This window comes from Lissotriton helveticus, chromosome 1_1, assembly GCF_964261635.1.
Source record: "Lissotriton helveticus chromosome 1_1, aLisHel1.1, whole genome shotgun sequence".
Taxonomy (NCBI): domain Eukaryota; kingdom Metazoa; phylum Chordata; class Amphibia; order Caudata; family Salamandridae; genus Lissotriton; species Lissotriton helveticus.
The window spans coordinates 1,412,918,100-1,412,945,580 of NC_136057.1; the positions used below are offsets into that span (position 1 = coordinate 1,412,918,100).

Sequence of the window (27,481 nt, forward strand, 5' to 3'; positions counted from 1 at the left end):
GATATGCCTAGATATCACACTGGGACATTTCCAAGAGAAAAAGGTAAGTAAAGCAGTTTTTAGATATTTGCAGTATTTCAAGTTCTCATACAAAACCAACTTCACACTTAAAACAATTTTCACAAGAACGCAGTCAATGCACTCCTATGGGAAGAAATGTGGTTATCGGTGTAAAGGTAAGTAGTTATTTGTAGGAGTTGGTCTTCTGGGATTAGAACCAGGGTTCCCCCAGGATCAAGGATGCAGTCTCAAAGCATCCTCAGAGGCACTAGGTTGGCTGGGTGCAGAGTTCTGAGGCCCAGTGTTATCCATAGGAGGTGTTGTAATTTAACAGCGATTAGATTGAGCATTAGCGAAAGACATCTTAGTTCTAGCCGTTATGTTGACATTTAACAGCCTCCATTTTGTATCCATGGCAGCCATTTTGTCTGCTACATGCTACCTTGTGCCGACCATGTGCTCTGTCCTATCTTCCTGTCCATGGCACTTGAATCTGCCCAGCAACAGGCTATTATTAGTGTCCCCTTGTTTTGCCGCTGACTGTTAGGGTTCACATCTGGTAGTGATTAGCTGTAGATTGGAATGTGTTAGTCCAACCCCCAAGACTGTTAGCTCCTCCCACTGATCGATTGTGCCTCTCGATATTACCTTATATGTACATAAAATATGCTCTTGTGCTTTGTACCGCCTTCTTTTGAGCCCCTGTGTGGGTATAAATAAACCATGCATTCTTAGCTCGGGGTGCTACTTCTTGCAATGCCAAAGGGTACTGTTTGAACTGTAGCACCACCTCATGAGGTGTAATAAGAAAGTGCCTAGCTCAGGATCAGTCGTGCATGAGCCTGCCTCCAAAGGAATGAAGTATTGGAGAAGGGGAGCAGAAGTCTGATTTGTAGGCAACAAGACCAGACTAGATAATTAGTACAAGCATTGGAGCAGCATTGTCGTTCCAACACCTCAAAGTACTGTGATAGATTAAGACATGAGTGCCTGTCAATAGGAGCAGATCTAGGACAGATAAAAAGGAATATGGTGGATTAAGTTGAGGACCTTTGCAGGGAGGCAGGAGAGAACAGTGATGCAGTAATCCGTATGGCTAAATTGCTAGAGTACTGAATAATGGCAGGGAAAGTGGGGACAAAATCTTTAGGTGCCCATCTACTGAGTCTTACTCCCTGTCTGTAAACAGATCTACAGTACACAACCTCTAAGGAATTCCTTCAACAGACTCTCAGTCTGCAAGTTCAACTGCCTCATGGCTTCATTTAAACTTCTGGCACAAATCCCGCTATGTCAGTCCCATTCTTTCAAGAACCACACAATGCAGGATTCACTGAACTCTGCAGCAATTAACTCCAGAGAGACGGGCATTCACATCTCAAGGATTGGGTTACCTCTGCAGCACGTATCCTCATTAAATTCCAGAGTGAAGGCGAGTTGGTAATAGGCAGCTAGTGCTTTCCAGACTGCTACCATATACATTGTAAAAGGTGTTACAGGCCTGTTTAAAGTACTTACAAATTCTCTATCATGTTCCACTCCTGCCTAGCCCCACTACTGTAGTCACCATGTGTAAAGTGCCCCATGCTTACCAGCGAGCCTTCAAGGTTAAAGGTCTGAGCATTCTGGCACAGCAGCATCACATCCCTCTCCAGGTCGTTCAAACTTCGGTACTTATGATTTCGTATCCTCTCCTAGAAAAGGCCAAGGAGCAAATCATTTAATAGCAATTGGGTATGTGCACAGATGTAATTTACCTGTAAAGTTAGCTCACCAACGCTGGCATTTTACAGCTTTGCATGTTTAAAGTATATTAAACATGAGACATGCTACTTTCCTGATGAATGGAGAGTTTTGAAAGCACGTGAATCCATTAACAATTCAATATGGAACAACCAAAATTATGAGGGGTTACAGTAAAATCAAAAATGTGTTTTTACGATTTGAAACCTTGCTATATTTACCATGGTTCTGCAGTTTGACACTTTTTATGTCATGCTTCCTTACGCAATTCTCTGTAACTAATCAAACCAGTGTAATGCTGCCACTACATCTCTTATACACAGCACCACACCCCTTTTAACCATTACAACTCACTGAAAGTGGATGTTACGCTTACCCTGCTTTGAATCCTTACCTACCAGCAAATCAGAACACTCCTGTAAGGAGAGGATGTGAATAACAAAGAGCCAACAACTGCAATCAGTAAAGGACCAGGTTTATTCTGTATTCTACCAAACAATCCCTTGGTCAATCAAAGAGAGTGAAAAGATAGGAGTACAGGTCAACGCTCAAAGACAGCAAGTCTGTCACTGCTAAATGTTCTACAAACAATAGAAACACTAGAGCTACACTCCCTGCAGAAGGAACACACTGGCCAATGGTCGAATGAACCACAAGCCTTCAGGATGCTTCTTCTTCGTTAATGCCTAGCAGATCATAATGCCTAGTGTGACCCAGCAAGAGATGGTTCTTTTCCACACTGCTTTTACATTCTTTGTTCCTGTGAACCCAACAAGAAGCTTCTCGTCCATTCTACGTCCTCTGGAATGATTCGTGTAAAAACAGACAGCCCCTTTTTAGGTCCAGCCGATGCTGTCTCTCCTCCTCAGGGGGTGAGGTGGAGTAAAGAACTTTGGAAGAGTGGTAGTTGTCCGATGTGAAAGGGAGTATCAACCTTTGGCAAAAAGGAGGAAGGAGTAGTTTCAGTCCTGTAACTCCAGTTCTGTAGTAGGGGTATCTCTGTTATAGTCATAATCTAGTGAATAGTTCCGCCCATGTGCGTGGACCCCGGAGCAATCAAAAATAATCTCTTAAGGTGTCGAAAAATGTAGAACTGCACAGACACTTAAGAGAGAATTAAAGACAGATAATGCAGCCTATATCCACAGGCTACACTGTCCAGTACTTCAACTAGAAATTCCACCAAAAATCCACAAACAGCAAAGCCTGTCCAGATTTTCCCTTGCTTTAACAGCAAAACCCCTCTGGAATGATAGAGAGGAAGACATGGACAGACAAGCCCCATAGGCTGCCATTATGTGGCTCAGAACAGGATACTGTGCCTTTAAGAGAACTTTCCAGAACTTCACAGTATCCCAGAATGCACTGCAGGTCCCTTTTACTTTCAGTTCTTTTTGAAGGCGTAACACGCCAGACCTGTAGCATTCCGTACATGAATATCTCTCTCCACCGGGGAGGAGGGCGGGCGCTTATGACTATAACAGAGATACCCCTACTACAGAACTGGAGTTACAGGACAGAAACTACTCCTTCTGTAGTAGGGGATCTCTGTGTATAGTCATAATCTAGTGAATAGAATGGCAAGCCCATCCCCACACCAAAGCGGCGGTAGAGAGAAGAGAAAATAACACCACTACTGTGCGAACAGAATTCGCAGCGAAGCCTGCCCAACCTGAGCGTCTGCCCTGGCATCAGTGTCCAGGCAGTAATGCTTAGAAAAGGTATGGACCGACTTCCAAGTGGCCACCTTGCAGATTTCTGCAATTGGAACATTACAGAGCAAAGCAGTCGTGGCAGCTTTGCCCCTGGTGTAATGAGCCTTAGGTTTACCCCCTAAAGTCTTACCAGCTTTTTGGTAACACAACTGTATACAGGACACAATCCACCTAGAAATGGACTGTTTAGAGGTAGCAAGACCTGTCCTGACTGATCCATAATTGATAAACAATTGGTCTGACCTACGAATATCCTTGGTTTTATCCAGATAAAATTTCAACACCCTCCTGATATCCAGGGAATGCTGGGACCTTTCCGCTGGAGAGAAAGGATTCTGAAAAAATGTAGGTAAAGTTATGGTCTGGTTAACATGAAAGTCAGATATAATTTTAGGAAGAAATTTAGGGTGAGTACGCATAACAACCTTAGCAGCATAAAATACAGTATAAGGTTCTTGGCAACACAACGCCTGAATTTCACTCACCCTGCGGGTCGATGTAATGGCCACGAGGAACGCCGCCTTCTAGGACAGGTGCTGCAACGAAGCCTTATGAATAGGTTCAAAAGGCTCCTTCATCAATCTGGACAGAAGCACATTCAATTCCCATGAAGGCGAAGGAAGCCGGACAGGAGGGAACACTTTCTTCAAGCCTTCCAAAAAATCTTTGATCACAGGGATCTCAAAGAAGGAAGTCTGTGAAGGGCATTTCCTGTAGGCAGTCAATGCAGCCAGATGAACCTTATGGAATGGACATTAAGGCCAGACTGCGCAAGATGTAGAAGATATGGAAGGATGACATCTTCCTTGCATGTCGTCGGGTCATAGTTCTTGGATTTGCACCAGATGCAAAACTTCTTCCACTTGTAAGCATTAGAAGTCCTAGTGGAAGGTCGCTTAGCCTCCTTCAGTATGTCCATGCAATCTTCTGGTAGATTCAGATGGCCATATTGCACTATCTCAGGAGCCATGCCGCCAAACTCAAAGACAAGAGATTGGGGTGCAACATCTGCCCCCCGAACTTCGTGAGAAGGTCCGGCCTGCACGGCAGCCGTATGTGAGAAAGGAGAGACCGGTGAAGAAGGTCCGTGAACCACCACTGTCTGGGCCATTCCAGGGCAATCAGTATCATCCGCGCCCTGGACTGGGACAGCTTGATGAGCACCGTTGGAATCAGGGGAATGGGTGGAAAAGCGTACAGAAAGCTGTTCGACCAGTTGATCCATAACGCATTCCCCAGCGTCCCCGGCTGGTAGTACCTGGAGGTGAAGTCTCGGCACTTGCTGTTTTCGGCGGTGGCGAACAGATCTACGTCTGGAGTCCCCCACCTTGCGAAGACGTCTCCTAGTACTTCGTCGTTTATGACCCATTCGTAGTTTTCCTGAATCAGCCTGCTCAGTGCGTCTGCCTGAACATTCTGCACACCTGGTAGATGGGTAGCCGTGATCGTCAGTCCTCTGGCCAGAAGCCAGTGCCAGATCGCCTGCGCCTCCTGCCACAGAGTGCGCGATCTCGACCCCCCCCTGCTTGTTGAGGTAATACATCGTGGTCGTATTGTCCGTCCGAACAAGCAGAGAGTTGGTCCGGAAGGATGGATGAAAGGCCTTCAGTGCCAAGTGCACAGCTCTGAGTTCCAGGAAATTGATGTGGTACGTGGACTCCGCTGGGGACCACGTCCCTTGAATCTGTAAGTCTCCGGAGTGCGCCCCCCAGCTATGGAGAGACGCATCCGTCACGATAGTCTGCGTGGGAATGTCCTTGTGGAAGGGAACCCCTCTCAGGAGATTCTCTGCCGAACACCACCATTTCAGAGACTGAAGAGCATGTAGAGACAGTCTTATCCTGTCGTCCCAAGACCCTTTCCTCTGATCCCACTGATCCTCCAAGCACTCCTGCAATGGTCTCATGTGCAGCCGTGCGTGTGGTGTGAGGAAGATACAAGAGGCCATCGATCCCAGTAGAGAAGACACCGTCCTCACTGTTGTAGCTGGAGTGGTCATAAGAGCCTGAGCCTTCCGAAGGAGTGATAATAGTCGCTCCTCCGAAGGAGACACGCTTGCTGACAGCGTATTGATGGAGGCTCCCAAGTACTGGATGCACTGGACCGGCGTCGGGACAAACTTGGACATGTTGATGTGCAACCCCAGCTTGTTCAAGAGAACGCACATCTTCTGGAAGTGTGCTTGAGCTTCCGAGAAGGAGGAGGCCTTGATCAACCAATCGTCCAGGTACGGGTAGACAAACACCTTGTTCTTCCTTAGGTGTGCAGCCACAACTGCCATGCACTTCGAGAATGTTCTGGGCGCAGACTTCAGTCCGAATGGCAGTACTGTGTACTGATAATGATTGGCGCCGACTTGGAATCGCAGGAACTTCCTGTGTTTGTGTGCAATGGGCACATGGAAGTATGCATCCTGTAGGTCTATGGCACACAGCCAGTCTCCCCGTTGCAGCTGAGGATAAATCTGATGCAACGACAGCATGCAAAACTTCTCTCTGCGAATCCACTTGTTTGCTTGTCGCAAATCCAGAATGGGCCTGAACTCGTTCTTGTCCTTTTTGCGAACCAGGAAGAACCGGGAGTACAGACCTCTTCCTCTTTGAGACAGAGGTACGTCTTCTATCGCCCTTTTCCTTAACAGGATATCGGCCTCCGCCTGGAGCTCGCGCAGCTGAAACTGCGAGCTGACCGGAAGAATTGATGGAGGCGGGCTGGTGAACCGCAGACTGTATCCATTGCAAACAATATTCAGCACCCACTTGTCCCGAGTAATTTTTCTCCACTCTGCCAGAAAAATCGAACGCTTCCCCCCACCAGAGCCGGTAAAGGATGTAGGGGAAGTAACAGCTCAGGTTCGAGACCCGGCCGCGCCCTTGTTCACTGTAGAGGACTGCTGACCTCCTACCCTTCTGGCGCTTCTGGAAGGGCCTCCGGAACTGCTGCTATTGTTGCTGCTGCTGTCCCGAAGCCTGTCCTCGCCCTCTGCCCTGCGCCCCAAACCGTCTCTGGAATGGGCGGTAGGCTTTCTTTTCTTTGGGCTTCTCCAAGCCCACAGCCGTCAGAGTCTCGGCCTCCGCCTTCATGCGGGCCATCTAAGGCATGGCGTCGCTGGTTGATCCCATGACAATACCCATGGGCCGCCAAAAGAGAGCCATCAGCAGCCGCGCTGATGACTTGGTTCGAGACCAGCATCCCTTCCTTCTGGATCTCCAGGAAGTCCTCCCTCCTATCTCGTGGCAGGAGTTCCGCGAACTGCTGGAGGGATTCCCACAGGGCACGATCATAACGCCCTAGCAGAGCCGCATCGCTAGCGGCCTTCATGGACGTAGAGGCCGTCCCACAGGCCTTCCTGCCATTTGAGTCGATCCATCGGCTCTCCTTATCCGGAGGCACGGTGGAAGACGGAGAGGTAGAGTGCTGTTTTCTGGCCGCCGTCACTATAACGGAGTCCGGAACAGGGTCAATCCTCAGAAAAGTCGGGTCGGAATCCGGAGCCCTGTACTTCTTAAGAAGACGGGACGGAGCGGCTTTCGTCGTTGCAGGCGTAAGGAACAGCTCCTCAGCTGGCTCTACCAATCCTGACACAAGCGGTAGTAGAGGGCGAGACAAATGCTTCTTGTGAAGTGTCTCAAAAATCACGGACGTCGTAGGTGTAGGAGCCGTCACCGTGATTCCCAATTTTGCAGCACCCCTCAAGAGAACGTCCTAGAACGTGCTGATGTCATCCACGGTAGACACCCTCGTCCCCGGGGAGTCTGATAAGGTCGGGAGAAGGACCTGGTTCTGGAAGAGTCCATTTAGGGACCCTGATTTGCGCCTCCTGTGGCGCCGTCTCGACCTCGTAGAGGATCTGTGACGACTGCGTGACCTCCCTCTCCGTCCGGAGCGGGATCGCGACTTCCTTGGCTTCGGTCGCCCCGCCGGTTCCACCGGGCCGGGAGACTTTGGCTTGGATGGAGCCCTCGGCCGAGGGGTCCCCTTAGGAGGAGTAGGAAATCGTGGCAACGAACCGTTCCTCGGAGGGATCGGAGGAGGCTTATCAGCCGGCAACTGGGGTTGCGGTTGAGGCTGCGGAGGAGGCGGAAGTGGAGGCGGGGTGGGAGCCCGCGGAGGAAGTCCTCTCGGTAACGGAGAAGGAGGAGGCGGAGTAACTGTCTTCGGCCTAGCAGGGGTATACACAACAGAGTACACCGAGCCCGGTGAACCGCCCTCCTTACTAGGCTGGGACTTTGGAGAGTCTTCCATAGGCACTTGACGCCTGCCAGACTGACTCCTGGCGCCAGAACTCCTTCCGTGCCTTCCCGGCGTCGAAGAACGGCGACCAGACGGCGAGCGTCGGCCCCTCAACGGCAATCTTCGCCTCGATGGCGACCTTCTTCGCCTCGACAGCGACCTCCTATGCCTCGACGTCGACCGTCTACGCCTTGACGGCGACCTCCTACGCCTCGACGTCAAGGATCCCCTCGACGACGACCTTCTCCTCTTCACCGACGGCGAACGGCGGTGTCGCCTCGACGGCGTGCGCCGACGCCGGGCCTCTCGACGTCGAATACTCGACGACGACGACGAAATCGTCACTGGAGACTTCGACGGCGGCCTGTTCAGGTCCCTCGACGCCGAACGTCGACGTCGCCTCGACCCAGAGCCCTGGGGAGACGGGGAACAGACTTCAGACATCCCTCTCGACATCGTGGTCGGTGCAATCGACGCCGACGGAGAATGGGGACGTTTGCTGGTCTTCCTGCCCCTGGGGAGCCCCCCAGAGGCCTCAGCATGGGCAGATGAAGCCCCTCCAGACCCACCTTGTGTTCAAGGCCCTGAAGCCTGATCTTCATCCTATCCCTCAGGGTCCTGCTAGAGAAACCCTGGCAGATGTCACACTCCTCTGGGACATGGGATGAAGGAAGGCAGATGATACACACCTCGTGTGGGTCAGACTTGGCCTTCTTCCTGGAGCACTCAGGGCATTTGTCGAATAATGCAGGCATATTTGACAATTAAGAGTGCACCCAAAGACAAACAGGAAGAAACAGCAAAGTACTTCAAGAAAAGCACTCAAATAACTTTGAAAAAGTGAAAAATATCACCAATAAACCCTTGAAAAGGGAGAGCTCAATGCTCCAGGGTCCTGCTTGCAGGAGCCGGAAAAAAGAATTGAAAGTAAAAGGGAATTGCAGTGCATTCTGGGATACTGTGAAGTTCTGGAAAGTTCTCTTATAGGCACAGTATCCTGTTCTGAGCCACATAATGGCAGCCTATGGGGCTTGTCTGTCCATGTCTTCCTCTCTATCATTCCAGAGGGGTTTTGCTGTTAAAGCAAGGGAAAATCTGGACAGGCTTTGCTGTTTGTGGATTTTTGGTGGAATTTCTAGTTGAAGTACTGGACAGTGTAGCCTGTGGATATAGGCTGCATTATCTGTCTTTAATTCTCTCTTAAGTGTCTGTGCAGTTCTGCATTTTTCGACACCTTAAGAGATTATTTTTGATTGCTCCAGGGTCCACGCACATGGGCGGGACTATTCACTAGATTATGACTATACAAAGAGATCCCCTACTACAGAACTGTAAGTGCAGTGATGCCATTAAGAGTATATGGTGCTGGGAGGTTGTCATTACGAACTCCACAGCACCATAATGGCTACACTGAAGACTGACAAGTTTGGTACCAAACTTCTCAGCACATTAAACCCGCACTGATGCCAGTGTGGAATTTAATGTAAAATGCACCAGAGGGCATCTTAGCGATGCCCCCTGAAAACCTAACCTACAATCCACGTCTGGGCTGAGTGGCTGCCACACAGCAGACATGTTGCTGGACCCCTGGGTGGAGAGCCCCCTGCTCTCCTGGGCCTGCAATAATGCACATCCTGGCGAGGTGCTAGGTCTCCTCCCCCAGGATGGGCAGGGGGAAGCTTCAAAGGCATGCCGCCTCTGTGAGCTTCTCCAGACCATTTTCTGTACCCAGCAACTGGCCACCACCAGTCCTGATCCCACTCTGGCAGCAAGACTGCGGGAAAAACTACGTCAGGAAGGGGGACGTGCCAGCCTGTGCCAACCCCACCCCTGAGGTGAGGAAAACGAGGTGAAGCACGACCCCGGGCTAAGGCCATCTTGAAGATGGGGAGCCCTGCCCAATCACAGCTAGACTCCTGCCCCCCTCCCACAAGAGAGGAGCAGGCTAGGGGGTGTCCTTGCCCTACCTGTAACGCCCCTAAATTCAGTATTTAGGGGCTCCCTGAACCTTCCTTCCTCAGATCCCGATACGAAAAGAAGAAATAAGATCAAGAAGAAGAAGACCCACCGTGCAGCTGATAACAACAGGACGACAACAACTGACTTGGCCTCAGCCCTACCAGCCTGTCGATCCTGGAACCTGCTCCTGCCTAATCCCAGCGACTCCTGCGGACAGCAACCTTGGGACACCCAGAGGACCTGCCTGCCTTGACCCTCTTAATGACTGGGACTCCCATCAGCAGAGGCTCTGCTGCAACAACCCACCTGGTGCCTGCCAGGAAGCTCCGGACCAGCCCACTCTGCAACCGCCGAGCCCGGGCCGGGCCCAACCGAACCAAGACCACGAGGACGTCCCCCTGGCGACTGGGACACGAAGTCTAGTGCCCAAAGACCCTCCTTGACTAACCAGACGACACCTACAGACTCAGAACCAGGGGTCACCCCAACCACGACCCGCTGAGGGTAAGCTTTTCCGACACCCAAAGACACCCCTGCACCCGGTGCCCTACAGCCCCCTGTGCCTCTCTTTGGGGTACCTACCTGTGCTCCAAGATCCCAACTTCCCTCTCGAAGTGCTGATCGCCCCTGGAGAGTCTCTGTCCCCGAGCCTGCATTCTTTGTTCCTTTTTGGCCTTTTCCATTGGATAACATTGAGCGCCCGACGGCTCAAAAGCACCCTGCACCCAGCCGCCAGAGTGCCGCTGGCTGTGCCACCTTTGCTCCCACAGCCGCGTGGCCTGTTAGCCAGCAGCCACCAACCGAAGGCTAGGATTTCAGAGTGCATCTCTAAGATGCCCTCTGGTGCATTTTACATTAAATCCCACACTGGCATCAGTGCGGGTTTAATGTGCTGAGAAATTTGGTACCAAACTTGTCAGTCTTCAGTGTAGCCATTACGGTGCTGTGGAGTTCGTAATGACAACCTCCCAGCACCATATACTCTTAATGGCATCACTGCACTTACAGTGCCCAGGAATGGCCCTGGGTACTGTAGGGGCACAGGGCTCATGCACCTGTGCCCACACCTCTGGCATAGGGAACCCAGCTAGAGGGGTGACTGAAGTATGCTAGGGCAGTGGGTTATGTGGGCATGGCACACAGGGATGTGTGCCATGTCGACTCTTGGTTTAGTTCTGTACTTAGGCACTCAGCCTGCAGAGGCAGTGTGTGGGTGCCAGGGTACAGGGCCGCTTGAGGGTGGCACAATAATTGCTGCAGCCACATGGGTCTTCTCTGGTCACCATGCCCTGGGTACCTAGGGTACCATTTACTATGGGCTGACAGGTGGCCAGAGATGCCAATTGGGTTTTTAGTTTCAGCACAGTTTTAGGGAAGGAACACAGGCCCTGGGTACCTGGTTGGCAGGAACCCAGGGCACACTCAGTCAAAGCACATCAGAAGTTCAGAAAAAAGTGGGGGCATACCAAGGCAAGAAAGATGGCACTTTCTCACAGGGCACTGGTGGACTGGCCCGCTCGCTGGTCCCCAGACACATGACAGTGGGTCCCACGTCCCCTGGAGGGGCTGAGCAGCTTGCGCCGGCCTGTGGCTCTGGGTGGTACAAGGCGGGGCACCCCTTCCGTAGTCACAAAAGGGGGCGAAAAGCAGACTGCGCAGGGCGGGTGGTGGAGAGGCCCAAGGACTTGGCCGTTGCCCGAGAGTCCTTAAAGCGCTCTAGCGCGTTGTCTGCTTGGTCGCCGAACAGGCAACAGCCATCAAAGGGCATGTCCATCAGGGTAGCCTGGACATTCCCGGGAAAACCAGTCTATCTCAGCCAGGCGTAGCGTCGAAGGGCTATCAACGTTGACATCGTCCTGTCCAGCGAGTCGGCGGTGTTCAGTCCACATCGTATGGTCTCTCCCCACGGGGACTGCATGGGAGAGCACGGCCTGGGCCTCCTCCGGGCACTGGGGCAGCACCTGCGCTACCGTATACCACACAAAGTGGGTGTAACTGCCCAACAGACATGCAGTGTTTACCGACCGCAGTCCAATGCTGGAGAAAAAAAATTTTTTTTCCCAAGATGGCCCAGATTTTTGCATTCCAGATCAGATGGAGCGTTAGGGAATGCGCCTCAGGACGTCGAAGCTTGGAACACCAAGCTCTCAGGGGTGGGGTGTTGGGAGAGGAAAGTTGGGTCACCCGGACCGAGGCACTGGCGTCGGGCAATCATCCTTTCCACAATAGCCCCTGTATTGTGCCTGGACCAGGAGCCCAAAAGGATGTCAGGTAAGGCTTTACTAAACGGCAGCTGGGACTCCGAAGAGCATGCTGCCAGTTGAAGCACGTCTTTCAGGAGGTTAGTCCTGACAACCACCATTGGTAGCTTGAGATTGAGAGTCTCGGCCGCCCTACGTAACACCACTGCATAAGAAGCTCCCTCCTCCGTAGCACACTAGGAGGAGACAAGATGCCAAGGTCTGGGAAGGTATCCAGACCACTGGCTTCCTCCAACTCCTCTCTCCAGTCCGGTTCATCCAACTGGTCGGTTAGAGGGTCTCCAGGCCCTCCCAGTCCTCCTCACCCTACTCTGGTTACCAGTCTGGCCTGAGAGGAACACCAGGGTAGACCAGGGCTACCCAAGTACCCATCGGCGCCAGATCAGGCGTCGGTCGTCCTCCGTCCTGCTCCATTTCCAAATCAGGTTGGGGGCCCGGGGTTGACTCCGGCTGGAGACACAACCAGCGTCGGCTGAGGACGATGCGCCGGGGCGGTGTTGTCAGGTTGAACGGCACCGATCTGCATCCAGGCCTGGATCCAAGGGGACTGTGCCGCGCCGAGCCGGTGGCGTCCAAGGCCCCAGGCCCCCATCCGAATCCACGAGGCCCGAAGGCACACCAGCGGAGTCGGGCTGCCCAAAGATGGCATGTATTGCTTTGTAAAAGCTTCGAAGCTGGGCAGGGGTCGCTCCGGGTCTCGGAAAAAGAGGAAAACTCTGAGCCGACCCTTTGGGCTCCGCACGCGGAGCCGCAGGACGGGCACCGGCCGCATCCCTGATCGCGTCGGCCGACGGACGGGGAGAAGTCGAAGAGCAACGATGCTACTTCAACTTCTTCTTGTGCTTCGACTTACCTGAGGAGTACAAGGACTTCGAGGGCGAGTGGTGGTGACTCCGCGACCGCTCCCCTCCCTCGACCTCCCACGTGACCAGGACCTTGAACGTAGTGGACTACCGGGCCATGAGAAGCTTTCGGGACCTCTGCCGCAAAGACTTCGGATTCATGGTCCGGCAGTAGGAGCACTGCTTGGGGTCGTGGTCGCACACCAGGCACCACAGGCACACGCGATGCAGATCCGTCAACGACATCAGCTTTCAGCAGGATCTGCAAGCCTTGAAACTGGGAACTGGGCATCCCTACGTGCACCAGGAGTCTAAGACTCAAAAGCGATGTCGACAAATTTGCAAAAAGATCAGTCAAAAAGTGACAGGAGGTATTGACCTCTCCGGACCTGCGCTGGCTGGCACGGAAAAAGAAAGAACTGACGTCAGCGTGCACGTGGCGTCGTCAAAGTAGCTACCACAACGTCATCCCGGCGACGACGACACCAATGACGAATGTGGAGCCGAACGATGCCACCTTTCGACGCACAGGGGTACTGCTGATGAAAAAACTCTCTAGATCCAGTCTGACGCCTGGGGGGTAATTCTAAAGATAAGGAATCTATAATTAATTGTCTCTTTCAGATGTTCCTGGTCTACATAACTCACGGAAGAAGTGGTATAGGCGGGAAGGCATAGAGGAGTTCCGAGTTCCACTCTAAGCAGAATGCCTCTCCGAGTGAAAGCCGCTCTGGAAACTCCACTGTGCAGAAGTGCTGTTATTGTGTTTTTTCAGATCGAGAAAAGGTTATCTTAATATGCAAAAGAGACCTTGTGCCACCTCTCATGATGCAACTGCCATTTTAGATCCTCTAGGTGTTGATGACTGAGTTGTCTGCCCGGGAGTTCAGAGATCCCACCTGGTGCAGCACCACCAGGAAACTCCCCATGCATTTCAGCCACATCAAGAGGTGTAGGGCCTACTCGCACAGGGTCAATGACCCAGCCACTCCCAGCTTGGTGCAGTACCACATAGCAGCAGTGTTGTCTGTGAACACCTGAACCAGCCTCGATTTTATGGCTGACAGGAAGGCTCTCAATCCAAGAGGTTAATGTGCAGCAGTGAATTCACAGCAGCCAAGAGACCTCCCATCTTCACCTCTCCCAGGTGCCAACCCAACCCAGAAGTGATGCATCGGTCACCACCCCCAGCTATGGGTGAGTTAGGGATATCCATCACAGTCTAATATCCACCACTGCCTGCAGATTTTTTGCGGCCTCCTCCAAAATCTGGACTAGATAGGAGAGATACCCCTGAAGCTGTGCCCACTGGGACTTCAGATTCCTCTGTAGAGCCTGCATATGCCACAGTGAGTGCTTGGCCAGCATGATGCAGAAGGCCAGCAGTATCCCTCTCAGTCAGTCTGTCTCTAATTACTCTCTCCACTGTTTCTGTCTCCACACTCACTCTCTTTCTCTCCACACTCTCTCTCCACACTCTCTCTCTCTCCACTCACTCTCCTCTCTCTCTCTCGCCCTCTCTCTCTCTCCACTCTCTCTCTCTGGGGGGCCATGGGTACATTACCTGGAAGGTTCGTGGGCCACCAAAGAAGGCCCGCTGGGCCGTACTAGGAGAACCAAGGGTCTAGATCATGGGTACTCACAAACTTTCTCTCAGGGGCCAAATTTACAGTGTGGTTTGTGGCAGAGGGCCGCACCGGTGGGAGCGGAGTCAGTGAGAGAGGGGGCAGGGCTAGAGCCCCAAAAAACCTGTGACCATGAGGTTGAACACAGGCCCCTGCAGCGGACGTGTTCATCCACTGAGACACCAGACCCAGCATACACATATCCATATCTATCTCTCTCTGTCTGTCTCTCGCTCCGTCTCTCTCATCTCTTTTTCTCTTCCTCCCTCCCACTCTTTCTCTCTCTATCTCCCTCTCTCTCTGTCTCCCTCCCTCTCTCCGTCTCCCTCCCTCTCTCCGTCTCCCTCCCTCTCTCCGTCTCCCTCCCTCTCTCCGTCTCCCTCCGTCTCCCTCCCTCTCTCCGTCGCCCTCCCTCTGTCTCCCTCCCTCCCTCAGTCTGTCTCCCTCCAAGTCTCCCTCCCTCCCTCGGTCTCCCTCCCTCCCTCTCTCTCCCTGTCTCCCACCCTTCCTGTCTCCCTCCCTCCCTCTCTCCCTCGCCCTCCGTTGACTCTCCCTCTCTCACCCTCCCCTGACTCTCCCTCCCTCACCCTCCCCTGACTCTCCCTCCCTCACCCTCCCCTGACTCTCCCTCCCTCACCCTCCCCTGACTCTCTCCCTCCCCTGACTCTCCCTTCCGTGACTGTCTCTCTCTCTCTCTCTCCATCTCTCACCCTCCCCTGACTCTCTCCCTCCCTCCCTCGCCCTCCCCTGGCTCTCTCGCTCCCTCTCTCCCTCCCTCCTTCGCCCTCCCCCTTACTCTCCTTCTCTCTCCCTCGCCCTCCCCTGACTCTCCCTTCCGTGACACACTCTCTCTCTCTCTCTCCCTCCCCTGACTCTTTCTCTCCCTCGCCCTCCCCTGGCTCTCTCGCTCCCTCTATCTCTCCCTCCCTCGCCCTCCCCTGACTCTCTCCCTTCCTCGACCTCCCTCGCCCTCCCCTGACTCTCTCTCCCTCACCCTCCCCTGACTCTCCCTCCCTCTATCTCTCACTTCCTCGCCCGACTCTCTCCCTCCCTCACCCTCCCCTGACTCACCCCCTCCCTCTGTCTCTCCCTCCCTCGCTCTCCCCTGACTCTCACTCCCTCTGTCTCTCCCTCCCTCGCCCTCCCGACTCTCCCCCTGTCTCTTCCTCTCTCTCGACTCACTAACTCTCTCCCTCCCTCATTCGCCCTCCCTGACTCTTTAACTCCCTCTCTCCCTCCTTCGCCCTCCCCCAACTCTCTAACTCCCTCTCTCCCTCCTTCGCCCTCCCCCGACTCTCTCCCTCCCTCTCTCTCTCCCTCCTTCGCCCTCCCGCGACTCTCTCCCTCCCTCTATCACTCCCTCCCTCGCCCTCCCCTGACTCTCTCCCTTCCTCGACCTCCCTCGCCCTCCCCTGACTCTTTCTCCCTCACCCTCCCCTGACTCTCCCTCCCTCTATCTCTCACTTCCTCGCCCGACTCTCTCCCTCCCTCGCACTCCCCTGACTCTCTCCCTCCCTCTGTCTCTCCCTCCCTCGCCCCCTCCCCTGACTCTCACTCCCTCTGTCTCTCCCTCCCTCCCCTGACTCTCCCCCTCTGTCTCTTCCTCTCTCTCCCTCTCCGTCTCTTTAGCTCGGTCTAGGCAAAGTGTGATAATTCTATTAGAAATATCACGAAAAGCAAGAGGTCTTTGCTGCACACATCGAACCACCTTCCCCAGCCTTCACAAAATCTGCTGCACGTTATTATTGACACCCTCTCTCCGTCGCCCTCCCTCTGTCTCCCTCCCTCCCTCAGTCTGTCTCCCTCCAAGTCTCCCTCCCTCCCTCTGTCTCCCTCCCTCCCTTTCTCTCTCTCCCTGTCTCCCACCCTCCCTCCCTCGCCCTCCGTTGACTCTCCCTTTCTCCCCATCCCCTGACTCTCCGTCCCTCACCCTCCCCTGACTCTCCGTCCCTCACCCTCCCCTGACTCTCTCCCTCCTCTGACTCTCTCTCTCCCTCACCCTCCCCTGATTCTCCCTTCCGTGACTCTCTCTCTCTCTCCATCCCTCACCCTCCCCTGACTCTCTCCCTCCGTCGCCCTCCCCTGTCTCTCTCGCTCCCTCTCTCCCTCCCTCCTTCGCCCTCCCCCTGACTCTCCTTCTCTCTCCCTCCCTCGCCTGGCTCTCCCTTCCGTGACTCTCTCTCTCTCCCTTCCCTGACTCTTTCCCTCCCTCGCCCTCCCCTGGCTCTCTCGCTCCCTCTATCTCTCCCTCCCTCGCCCTCCCCCGACTCACTAACTCTCTCCCTCCCTCCTTCGCCCTCCCCGACTCTCTAACTCCCTCTCTCCCTCCTTCGCCCTCCCCCAACACTCTAACTCGCTCTCTCCCTCCTTCGCCCTCCCCCGACTCTCTCCCTCTCTCCCTCCTTCGCCCTCCCCGTCTCTCTCCCTCCCTCTATCACTCCCTCCCTCGCCCTCCCCTGACTCTCTCCCTTCCTCGACCTCCCTCGCCCTCCCCTGACTCTCTCTCTCCCTCACCCTCCCCTGACTTTCCCTCCCTCTATCTCTCACTTCCTCGCCCGACTCTCTCCCTCCCTCGCCCTCCCCTGACTCTCTCCCTCCCTCTGTCTCTCCCTCCCTCTGTCTCTCCCTCCCTCGCCCTCACCTGACTCTCCCTCCCTCTGTCTCTCCTTCCCTCGCCCTCCCCTGACTCTCACTCCCTGTCTCTCCCTCCCTCGCCCTCCCCTGACTCTCTTCCTCTGTCTCTTCCTCTCTCTCCCTCCCTCGCCCGACTCTCTAACTCCCTCTCTCCCTCCCTCCTTCGCCCTCCCCCTGACTCTCCTTCTCTCTCCCTCCCTCGCCCTCTCCTGACTCTCCCTTCCGTGACTCTCTCTCCCTCTCTCCCTCCCCTGACTCTTTCCTTCCCTCCCCCTCCCCTGGCTCCCTCGCTCCCTCTATCTCTCCCTCCCTTGCCCTCCCCCGACTCACTAACTCTCTCCCTCCCTCCTTCGCCCTCCCCGACTCTAACTCCCTCTCTCCCTCCTTTGCCCTCCCCCAACTCTCTAACTCCTTCTCTCCCTCCTTCGCCCCCCCGACTCTCTCCCTCCCTCTCTCTCTCTCCCTCCTTCGCCCTCCCCCGACTCTCTCCCTCCATCACTCCCTCCCTCGCCCTCCCCTGACTCTCTCCCTTCCTCGACCTCCCTCGCCCTCCCCTGACACTCTCTCTCCCTCACCCTCCCCTGACTCTCCCTCCCTCTATCTCTCACTTCCTCGCCCGACTCTCTCCCTCCCTCGCCCTCCCCTGACTCTCTCCCTCCCTCTGTCTCTCCCTCCCTCGCCCTCCCCTTACTCTCACTCCCTCTGTCTCTCCCTCCCTCGCCCTTCCCTTGACTCTCCCCCTCTGTATTTTCCTCTCTCTCCCTCTCCGTCTCTTTAGCTAGGTCTTGGGAAAGTGTAATAATTCTATTAGAAATATCACAAAAAGCAAGAGCTCTTTGCTGCACACATCGAACCACCTTCCCCAGCCTTCACAAAATCTGCAGCACGTTATTAATGACACCCTAATGTAGAGGGTGCACAAGAGCTGGCTAGACCGCCACGGCAGAGATCAAGTGTAATCCGGAGGGCAGAGATTCCAAGTAAGGCTATGCTGACTCAGACTTTCATCCCTTAAGTGTCGATAAAACAAATGTTACTCGGGGGGAGCACGGGCTGCGCAGAGTGATCTCCAAGTTCATGCTTGGATCTATCAGTCACGGGGTTTGTCTTTGAGTCCTGGTCTCTGTAATTGTCCAACATTTCTCGGATTACAAGAGAGCAGAAAAAGAAGCGAAGTGGAGGACTGCTTCCCACAACCGCAGATGCTTCCCAAGGTCCGGCTCCAGCCATGCGCTGGGTGTAAAGTGAAGCTTTGGACACTGTTAAGAGGAGGTTGTGAAGGACAGCCCTGCCGTAAGCCAGGGGCAAGCAAGCTTATGTATGTGACCACCAGAAACCTGCGTGCCAGGTCAAAGCCCTGAAGGAAATATATGCGCACAATACAGGCTTGCAACGCCCATTGAGTTGAATGGGCCCCCCTCCCCCCCACGTCTGTGGCAGCTTGCCTGGTGCGCACACAGCCGCACAGGAGCACTTCACAAGTCTTTAAAAGACCATTAACTTGTTAATGAGGTTTTGATGTATGATAATCCTCCCAAGGGTCAATGTCCTGTGGCCTATCCTGATTTTCATACTCATCCCGTCATCCTGTGGGTCAGCTGTAAGTGGTGGTGGTACATTTGATGGTGTAATAAGTAAATTGGGTTCAGTGGGGGGAAGGAGGAGGAATGCAAGGTGGAGAAGGGTTAGTGCCCACACTTACTTTTGAGAGGAATGTGGTTGTCCTTAGGATAGTCCACTGGCTGGTCTATTTTCCGTTTTTTTGGAAGAGTGGCATGGATATGTCCTGTATTAGGGTTGATCACAAGTTTTTTCTGCTTCGGATCCGAAGGCGGGCATCGGGTCGAGGGTCTTTAGACAGAATATCTTTATTTTTAGTTGTTTGTTTCAGCGTCAAAGGTTGCAGCTCCGAACCTTTTTGCGACTGAGATTTCGGCACCGAGCCTTTCGGTGTCGAAGGTAGAGTCTTCGGCAACTGTGTAATTGTGACCGTTACATGTTTAGATTTGGGTTTCGGTGCAGAATGTGTTTTTTTCGGCACCGGAGTGGTGCCAGCTTGAGCCAGAAGGCTTCTCTTTATGTTTCGGAGCTGGGCCCGAGGGCGGGGCATCGGAAACCTTTTGTCGGTGCCAACCTTGGCCCGAAGGCAGAGGAGGGACCGGAGCATTTGTCTTAGGTTGTTGAGGGGGCTAAGGGGTGTCTTTACTCACAGTACGTTGACCCGGAGTAACTTGCTCCTTTTCTTCCATGTCGGAGTCTCTCGACACAGAGAAATGTTCTTCCTCCTCGGCTCCTTGAGCTTGCTGTTCTGTGTCAGAATCTTACCCAAAGATGTCCAGTGTGGAGCCTCTCTGGTGTTGCATCTCGTGACGTCAAGCCAGGCTGTCACAAAGTGTCTTTTTCGATCAAAACGATTGGCATGCGTCACAGTTGTGTTCCGGGGCAGAACTTGAAGGGAGTTTATTCCATCGACTGCTAGTGCGGTCGGCACGGGTAGGCCAGACGGCCCGCCATGAGTTTTCCAATCGAAGTTTTTTCGAGATGAGACGATACGCGACGAATAGAGAACTGCATTCCATAACAATACAGTTGAGAGTAGCTGATTGTGCGTCGTAGGGAACTGAGAAACAGTGCAGAACCGGAGCGAAGCAATACACATCCGAACCCGCTGGCAGAAAAAAAAAATCGAACAATGGAGTTGATGCCCATGTGCACTATTACCGAAAGGACGAGTCACCTACCTCGTGATTGGAAAGCCTTCTTCGAAGAAAAACAAAGTGTAAACATCCGGACCCAACACTAGATGGCGACCTATGCACAGCATATGATCTACAGCTCATATGCCTCGAACATAATACTTTGCAAAATCTTATGCAGTGATTTACAATTGAATGCAGGTTCAAATGCAGTTGGTTGAATTACAAGTAAGTCAACAGTTCAAAATTACTTTTCAGTTTCTTTACAGATTACTATGCATGTTACTTTTTAGATTACTGTGAGAAAGTGACATCTTTCTTGATTGGTATGCCCCCTCTTTTTGCTGAATTACTGATGTGATTTTACTGAGTGTGCCGTGGGCTCCTGCCAATCAGGTGCCCAGGGCCTGTGTTCCTTCCCTAAAACTGTATTGAAGCTGTAACCCAATTTGCATCTCTGGCCACATGTCAGCCCCTGGTAAATGGTACCCTAGGTACCCAGGGCATTGTGACCAGAGAAGACCCCTAAGGGCTGCAGCACTTATTGTGCCACCCTTAGGGGCCCTCCACCCTGACACCCACATACTGCCTTTGCAGACTGTGTGTCCTGGTGCAGAACTAAACAAAGAGTCGACATGGCACGCATCCCTGTGTGCCATGCCCACGAACCCACTGCCCTAGCATACATCTGTCACCCCCTAGCTGGGTGCCCTATGCCAGTGGTGTGGGCACAGGTGCATGAGCCCTATGCCCCTATAATACCCAGGGCCATTCCTGGGCACTGTAAGTGCAGTGATGCCAATAAGAGAATATGGTGCTGGGAGGTTGTCATTACGAACTCCAAAGCACCATAATGGCTACACTGAAGACTGACAAGATTGATATCAAACTGCTCAGCACATTAAACCCACACTGATGCCAGTGTGGGATTTAATGTAAAATGCACTACAGAGGGCATCTTAGAGGTGTCCCCTGAACCCTAACCTACAATCCACGTCTAGTCTGAGAGGCTGCCAAGGCTGCCACACAGCAGACATGTTGCTGGACCCCTGGGTGGAGAACCCCCGCTCTCCTGGGTCTGCAACAATGCACATCCTGGGCGAGGTGCTAGGCCTCCTCCCCCAGGATGGGCAGGGGAAAGCTTCAAAGGCATAACACCTTTGTGAGCTTCTCCAGACCACTTGCTGTACTCAGCAACTGGCCCCCACCGGTTCTGACCCCTACTCTGGCGAGAAGTCTGGCGGAAACCCTACGTGAGGAATGGGGGTGTGCCAGCCTGTGCCAACTCCACCCCTCAGGTGGGAGAGGCGAGGTGAAGCACGACCCCGGGCTCCGGCCATCTTGAGGATGGGGAGCCCTGCCCAATCAGAGATAGGCTCCTGCCCCCCTCCCACAGGAGAGGAGCAGGATAAGGGGTGTACTCACCCTAGGACAGGGACCTATTGGACCCTGCCCTTCCCCTACCTGTAACGCCCCTAAATCTAGTATTTAGGGGCACCCTGAACCTTCCTTAGATCCCGATTTCGAAACAAGAAAGAAGACCAAGAAGAAGAAGACCAAGAAGAAGAAGACCTGACGTGCAGCTGCTAACAAGAGGACAACACCAACTGACTTGGCCCCAGCCCTACCAGCCCTACTGGTAGTTGATCCTTGAACCTGCTCCTGCTGAATCCCGCATCTCCTGCGGACAGCAACCTCAAGAACCCCGGAGGACCTGCCTGCCTTGACCCTCTTAGAGAGTGGGACTCCCACGAGCAGTGGTTCTGCTCAAACAGCAATATCCCTGGTGCCAGTCAGGAACCACGAATCCAGCCCACTCTGCACCCGCCGAGCCCGGCCTGTGCCCGAATGGACAGAGACCCTGAGGACGTCCCCCCGGCGATTCCGACTTGGCATCCTGTGCCCAAGGACCCTCCTCGACGACCCAGACGACGCCTGAAAACTCAGAACAAGGGACCCCTCCAACTGCGACCAGCGGAGGGTAAGATTTCCCGACACCCAAAGACACCCCTGCACCCGGCGCCCCCTGGCCTCCTGTGCCCAACTCCGAGGTGGCTACCTACCCTCCAAGATCCCAACGTACCCCTCGAAGTGTTGGTCGCTCCAGAAGATCCACCGTCCCCGAGCCTGCAGCCTTTGTTCCCTTTTCAAGATCTTCATTGAATAACATTGAGCGCCAGACGGCTCAAAAGCACCCTGCACCCAGCCACCCAAGTGCCTATGGCAGTGCAACCTTTGTCCTATCTGATTTCCCCATTTGCCCTGAGCAAGTGACCAGGAGCCCAGCTCCCACAGCCGCGTGGCCTGCTAGCCAGTAGCCACCAACGGAAGGCCCCCTGCCTCTCATTGGATAACATTGGGCCTAACTACCTATGCACCCGGCTGCCCCTGTGCCATTGAGGGTGTACCAACTGTACCTACCTGACCCTGGGAGACCCCTGAGTCTATGCCCAGAACCTTAACTCTGCCAGTCGAGTACTTACCTAAAAGCTAATAACTCACTTTTCTTCCATAGGCTAACATTGACTGGTTTCACTTGGAAATTCGTCTGTGTGTGAAGTTTTGGAACTGTAAAATATTCATCTAAAATCAGCCTAACTATGAATCCCGATTTGCTCACCTGTTATCAGGAGAGACCTCAGTGCTGCATCTTTGAGCCCAGTATGAGCCCAGTACTGATCCTGAAATGTAATTCTAACCGTACTTACCAGTAACTTGAATTTCCTTCCATAGGATATCATTGCCTGCTTTTTGCTGAAATAGTTTCGATTTTTGAAACTTACAAATATTCTCTAAAAATCGTGCCAACGATAAAAACGTAATTACTTGCCTGTTTTAGATAGAGATTCCAGTGCTGAACCTAGGAGTCCAGCACTGGATTACAAATGTAACATAAACATACTTTACCTGAAAATTGAATTTCCTTCCATAGGTTAATATTGGTAATTTAACTGAAAAAATTTCTAAGTGTCAACTTTTAAAATACAATAATATTCCTTAAAAATCACTACTGTAACCATAACGAACACTTTTACTTAACTGTTTACAGCTCATGTCCCGGGACTGAATCTAGGATCCAATCCTGTGGTTAGACAAGTAATCTACAAAGTAACTAACTGCATTTGACTAGAAATTCCCATTGAGCTCAATGTTGCATTGTGTTTGAAATTGTGTTGCCTATTGCAACAAACCGTACTATTGCATTTAAAAAGTCTACTGCCTATGTGAAAAGTATTTAACTAAAGTAACTCGTCTTGAGAAAGTATATTTTTGATACCTTGCTGGTTCTAAAATAAAACAACTATATCTTTTGATACAAAACAACTGGCATAGAGTTCAGTTCTTGAGTGTGTACAACACATGCTTTACACTGTCCTCTGATACTGCCTTACTGCTCGACCAAGCTACCACTTTAGAGAGTAAGGTTATATCGAACGTTAGCCTCTGCCAAACCACTGGGGACTCTAAACACACTGTACCTTACTTTGGTCCAGTATATATAGAGTCACTTTCCTACATTGGTGGATCAGCGGTGGAATACAAACTTGCATTTGTTGGACTACTTGTTTACCATCTGATCACACAACAGAACTCTTAAAATAGCCTTTAGAATTCTGAAATTGGTTTTTCCAAAATACTAAAAGTCTCGTCAGGGCCTTGCTTAAGTCCCATTAGAATTTGAGAAAAATAAAAGTCACTATAGTCAAGGGTAGAGGGTTAGAACTGTCAGGTTAGAATGTCTCAACAGAACCCAGCTATTAGTGAAAAAAATAACATGCAGGACCTGGTTGAGGAGCTCGACCTCACACCTTACTTACACTTGAATTTCAAGGAATTGAGGTCCTTATGCAAACTTAAGACTATAACAATGGGCCTGCATCCAAGCACACTAGGGCTCCAGGAGTTCTTGGCTGAGTATGCTAAAGGCCATCCCTCTGAACATGGTGACAACCAGTCAGAAGGGGAAGAGGTGTCAGAGGAGGAGGATAATCCCCCCACTCATTTCTAGAGAGAAAAGGGTCCCCAATCCCTTAACTCCAAGAATCACCCTCTGAGATCCTAGGACCTACACGGGTGGGTCAAGGCCCAGAGAAAATATTTGGAATAGCCCCAGTGAAGAGGACAGCTTGTTAGCCAAGCTGGCCAAAAGAGTAGACCTAGAGTCCAGACTCCTGTCTCTAGAAAAAGAAAGGAAAGAGATGGGCTTTGCACCTATCAATGGTGGCAGCAATACTCAAAATAAGGATAGGGAGGAAACTTCTGATCCTAAAATCCCCAAAGGGATTGTCCCTAAATTTGAGGAAGGTGATGACATCACCAAGTGTTTCACAGCCTTTGAGGGGGCTTGTGAAACGAGAAGAGTAAAGAAACCTCTCTGGGGGGCACTCCTGTGGGAACTGTTCTCTGGTAACTGCAGAGACAGGCTTCTGACCCTCGCTAGGCCAGAGGTAGGGTCCTATGATCTCATGAAGAGCACTCTGATTGAGGGATATGGACTCACCACCGAGAGTACAGAATTAGATTCAGGGGGGCTCAAAAAACCCAGATCCAGTCCTGGATTGACTTTGTGGACTACTCAGTGAAGACACTGGATAGTTGGTTAGCTGGACATGATGTGCATGAATTTACTGGACTTAACAATTTGTTTATGAAGGAACACATATTGAGTAATTTCACAAATGAAAAGTTGCATCAGCAGTTGGCAGACCTGAGTGTGCCCTGGGCTCCTGCCAATCAGGTGCCCAGGGCCTGTTTTACCTCCCTAAAACTGTATTGAAGCTGAAACCCAATTGGCATCTCTGGCCACATGTCAGCCCCTGGTAAATGGTACCTGTTAGAGATGGGATTTCCGGTTGGCTAAGGCTTGCGCCAAAGTCAGGCAGAAACCACCACTCTAGTCAGTTTAAGGGAGTTACACGCCAAAGATAACCCCTGCTCACCCTCTAGGCAACGTGACGAGAGCAGTAAGGCTTATCCCGGAGGCAATGTAAGTTAAGTGTTTGCGCACGCACCCCCAGCAACAACACTCAAGGCCCACCACAAAGGAAACTCCACACAAGGTTATATATAAAAATAGCCTTTGTATTATAGCAAAACACATTAGATAAAAACACACACTTTACAATGTGCCAACAGGCACGGGCAAAATTTACAGGGGATATATACAGGACAGGGCCACATGGACCACTGTCAGGAATATGCACTTTTAGACTTAGTACTTGGTAGAATTAGCACTTGTAGGAATAGTAATTAGCACATAGAACAATAATCACTGTAGCACAAAATAGAAAATAGAGCACAAAACCAGTAACCACTGGTAAGAGGTAAGTACCACCTACGCAACACTAACCACCGTAGGAAAATATCACGCAGGGAATTATTAGCATCACCTATGTTGGGAAAAACAACCTCCTAAGCATCACCTGCATTCAGAGGTATAGACACAAAGACATTACACATAATGCAGCAATGACATTAGGCAGGTAAATCACAATTGCACAAAAATCACATAGGCATGAACACATAAATTGTCCCCCAGGCCAACTGGCCTCTCAGGGGCTGAAACGCCCTGTGTCCAACAATGTCAGGGCAGGCTGCGCAGAGCAGCCAAAGGAAGATTGCGCACAACCTAAATGCAGCAGCTGCCCACTAAGTGCTGGGCAGCTGGGGATCTCCTCTGGGCTCTCTGAAGGAATACTGGGGCCCAAGAGCGATGTGGGCACCTCGTAGGCTCTAGCATCAAAAATGCCCCCAGGAGCCTCTCAGGCTCTTCATAGAGAAATGCCACCAAAGGGATGGAGCCTCGTAGGCTCGAACAACAATGCCCCGGAAATCAGATAGCACGGCAGGAGGGTTTGGGCACCGACAATGTGCCCTGACGCCCCCTCTACCAACAATGGCCCCCGGAGCCTCTTGTGGGCTCTAAACAAATATGGGCCCGTCGTTGGAGTCCCGCTCGGGGGACTCGAAAAGGAAAAATGCCCCTGAGCCTCGTGGGCTCTAACAAATGCTCCCGTGGTGGAGTCGGAATGTAAGGAAGGCCCAACCCAATGCCCGTGTGTAAAGGAGCGGCCCGCACTCACCGGTCTCGCGGGACTCCTCTGGGGCGGCGGCTGCTGTTGCTGAGGGGCTCTCTCTCCTGGTGACCCCGGGGCCCCGCCTGCTCCTCCAGGCAGCCGGTGCTCCTCTCGCCGGTCCGGGGCTTCGGGGCTCTCTTCTCTACCGCGGGCAGGGTGCTGTGCTTCTTCTCCTGGACGGGCAGGAGCGCGGGATGGCCTCCTGTCCGCTTCCTGCCTGGCCCACTGTACTTCCGGGTCGCAGCTGCGGTAACCAATCACAGCACGGCCCTGGGGTTTGGAGGCGGGCACTTCCGGGTCGCACTAGGCAGTGGCCCGGGGGTGATTCTTGCGGCACGGGCTGCGGCGGTAGAACACGGGGTAGGCTCTCGTTATATAATTAAATAAATAGTCCCTGGCAGGGTGGGCACCTGCCAGGGGAGGGGCAACAAGGACTCGGAAAGATTGCGGGGTGGCACCCGTGCCGTGAATTCGGCCAATTTGTCGGGCCACACGCAGGGTAGGCACCTGCTTTAAAACAAGAGGCACAAAGGGGGATCCCCATGCCGGGGAATCCCTCGAGGTAGGTGAAAGCAGCTCCGGGCTGCAGATAAGAGTAGGAGTGCTCCCAGCACTCAGGAAATAACGCTCCCAGGTGCTTGATGCACAAAAGTCCAGGGCAAAGTTCTGTAGGAAGGCAGAAGATGGGGAAAGGCTGGGCCCAGGTGCCAGCTCACTGGGCCCTCCAGGCAGGGAGGTAGTCCCAGTGGCGGTCCTCCTGGCGCCCAGCAGCAGCAGGCCCCCCTCCAAATAAGGATCGGCAAGAGAACATTTTTCAAGAGGTCACAGCCTCTTTTTATACACTAAATCCCTTTGTCTTTAGGTGCTGGGTGGGGGGAAAACCAGGTGCAACTGGTTTTGGAGCACTTTGTTATGCTCAGCCCCTCTCACCATTCACTAGGCAGGCTAGGGTCCTCAGCCGCACCACAGGGGGTGGAGCCAGCATTGTGTGGGGAAAGCCCAGCCCTATTCAGGTCCCAGGTGCACTCCTCCCCAGCCATCGCACATGCAGATCTCCCATTCACCACTGGGGCAGACCCATCCTGACTCCTGGAGCCTGGCACACCAGACAGCTCCAGCCAATCACAAGCCAGCACCTTCACTGCACAGGTACACCAACTTCTAGAAGTGGCACTTCCACACTAGGCACATTCACGCCGCACACATCATTGCGCAGCATTCAATCACCCGAGTCCGCACATACCAAACTCGCACCTGCACTCCTCACGCATCAGGAACTACCAGGGACACATACATTCCCCATGCATTCCTATGGGAGGGCAGGCCAACCTCACCACACGCACGCACTTTAACCTGGGACACAGTGGTAAAGTGCGCAGAAACCAAAAATCACTATCACCAAAAAGCAAAAAGTTCAGGGGTGAACCTGCCAGAAGGGCCAAGTCCAACAGTACCCAAGGTACCCAGGGCATTGTGACTAGAGAAGACCCCTAAGGCCTGCATCACTTATTGTGTCACCCTTAAGGGCCCTGCACCCTGACACCCACACACTGCCTTTGCAGACTGAGTGTCCTGGTGCAGAACTAAACAAAGAGTCGACATCGCACACATCCCTGCCATCAACATCGTAGGACATTATCAGTGCGGCAATTGCAGTGTCTGCCACCTGACCTGCAACACCAAAAGACTCTCACTG

General features: G+C 52.7%; 1 protein-coding gene across 5 annotated transcripts in view; it reads right to left on the bottom strand.

Annotated features, from left to right (window-relative positions):
- Positions 1-27,481, bottom strand: part of SMARCA4 (SWI/SNF related BAF chromatin remodeling complex subunit ATPase 4) — a 778,095-nt gene that overhangs the window by 218,234 nt on the left and 532,380 nt on the right. For all 5 annotated transcript variants that reach the window (XM_078684950.1, XM_078684957.1, XM_078684972.1 and 2 more), the window contains exon 31: positions 1,593-1,694. In XM_078684950.1, coding sequence (XP_078541076.1) covers positions 1,593-1,694 — 102 coding nt within the window. The remainder of the gene's footprint in view (positions 1-1,592; positions 1,695-27,481) is intronic.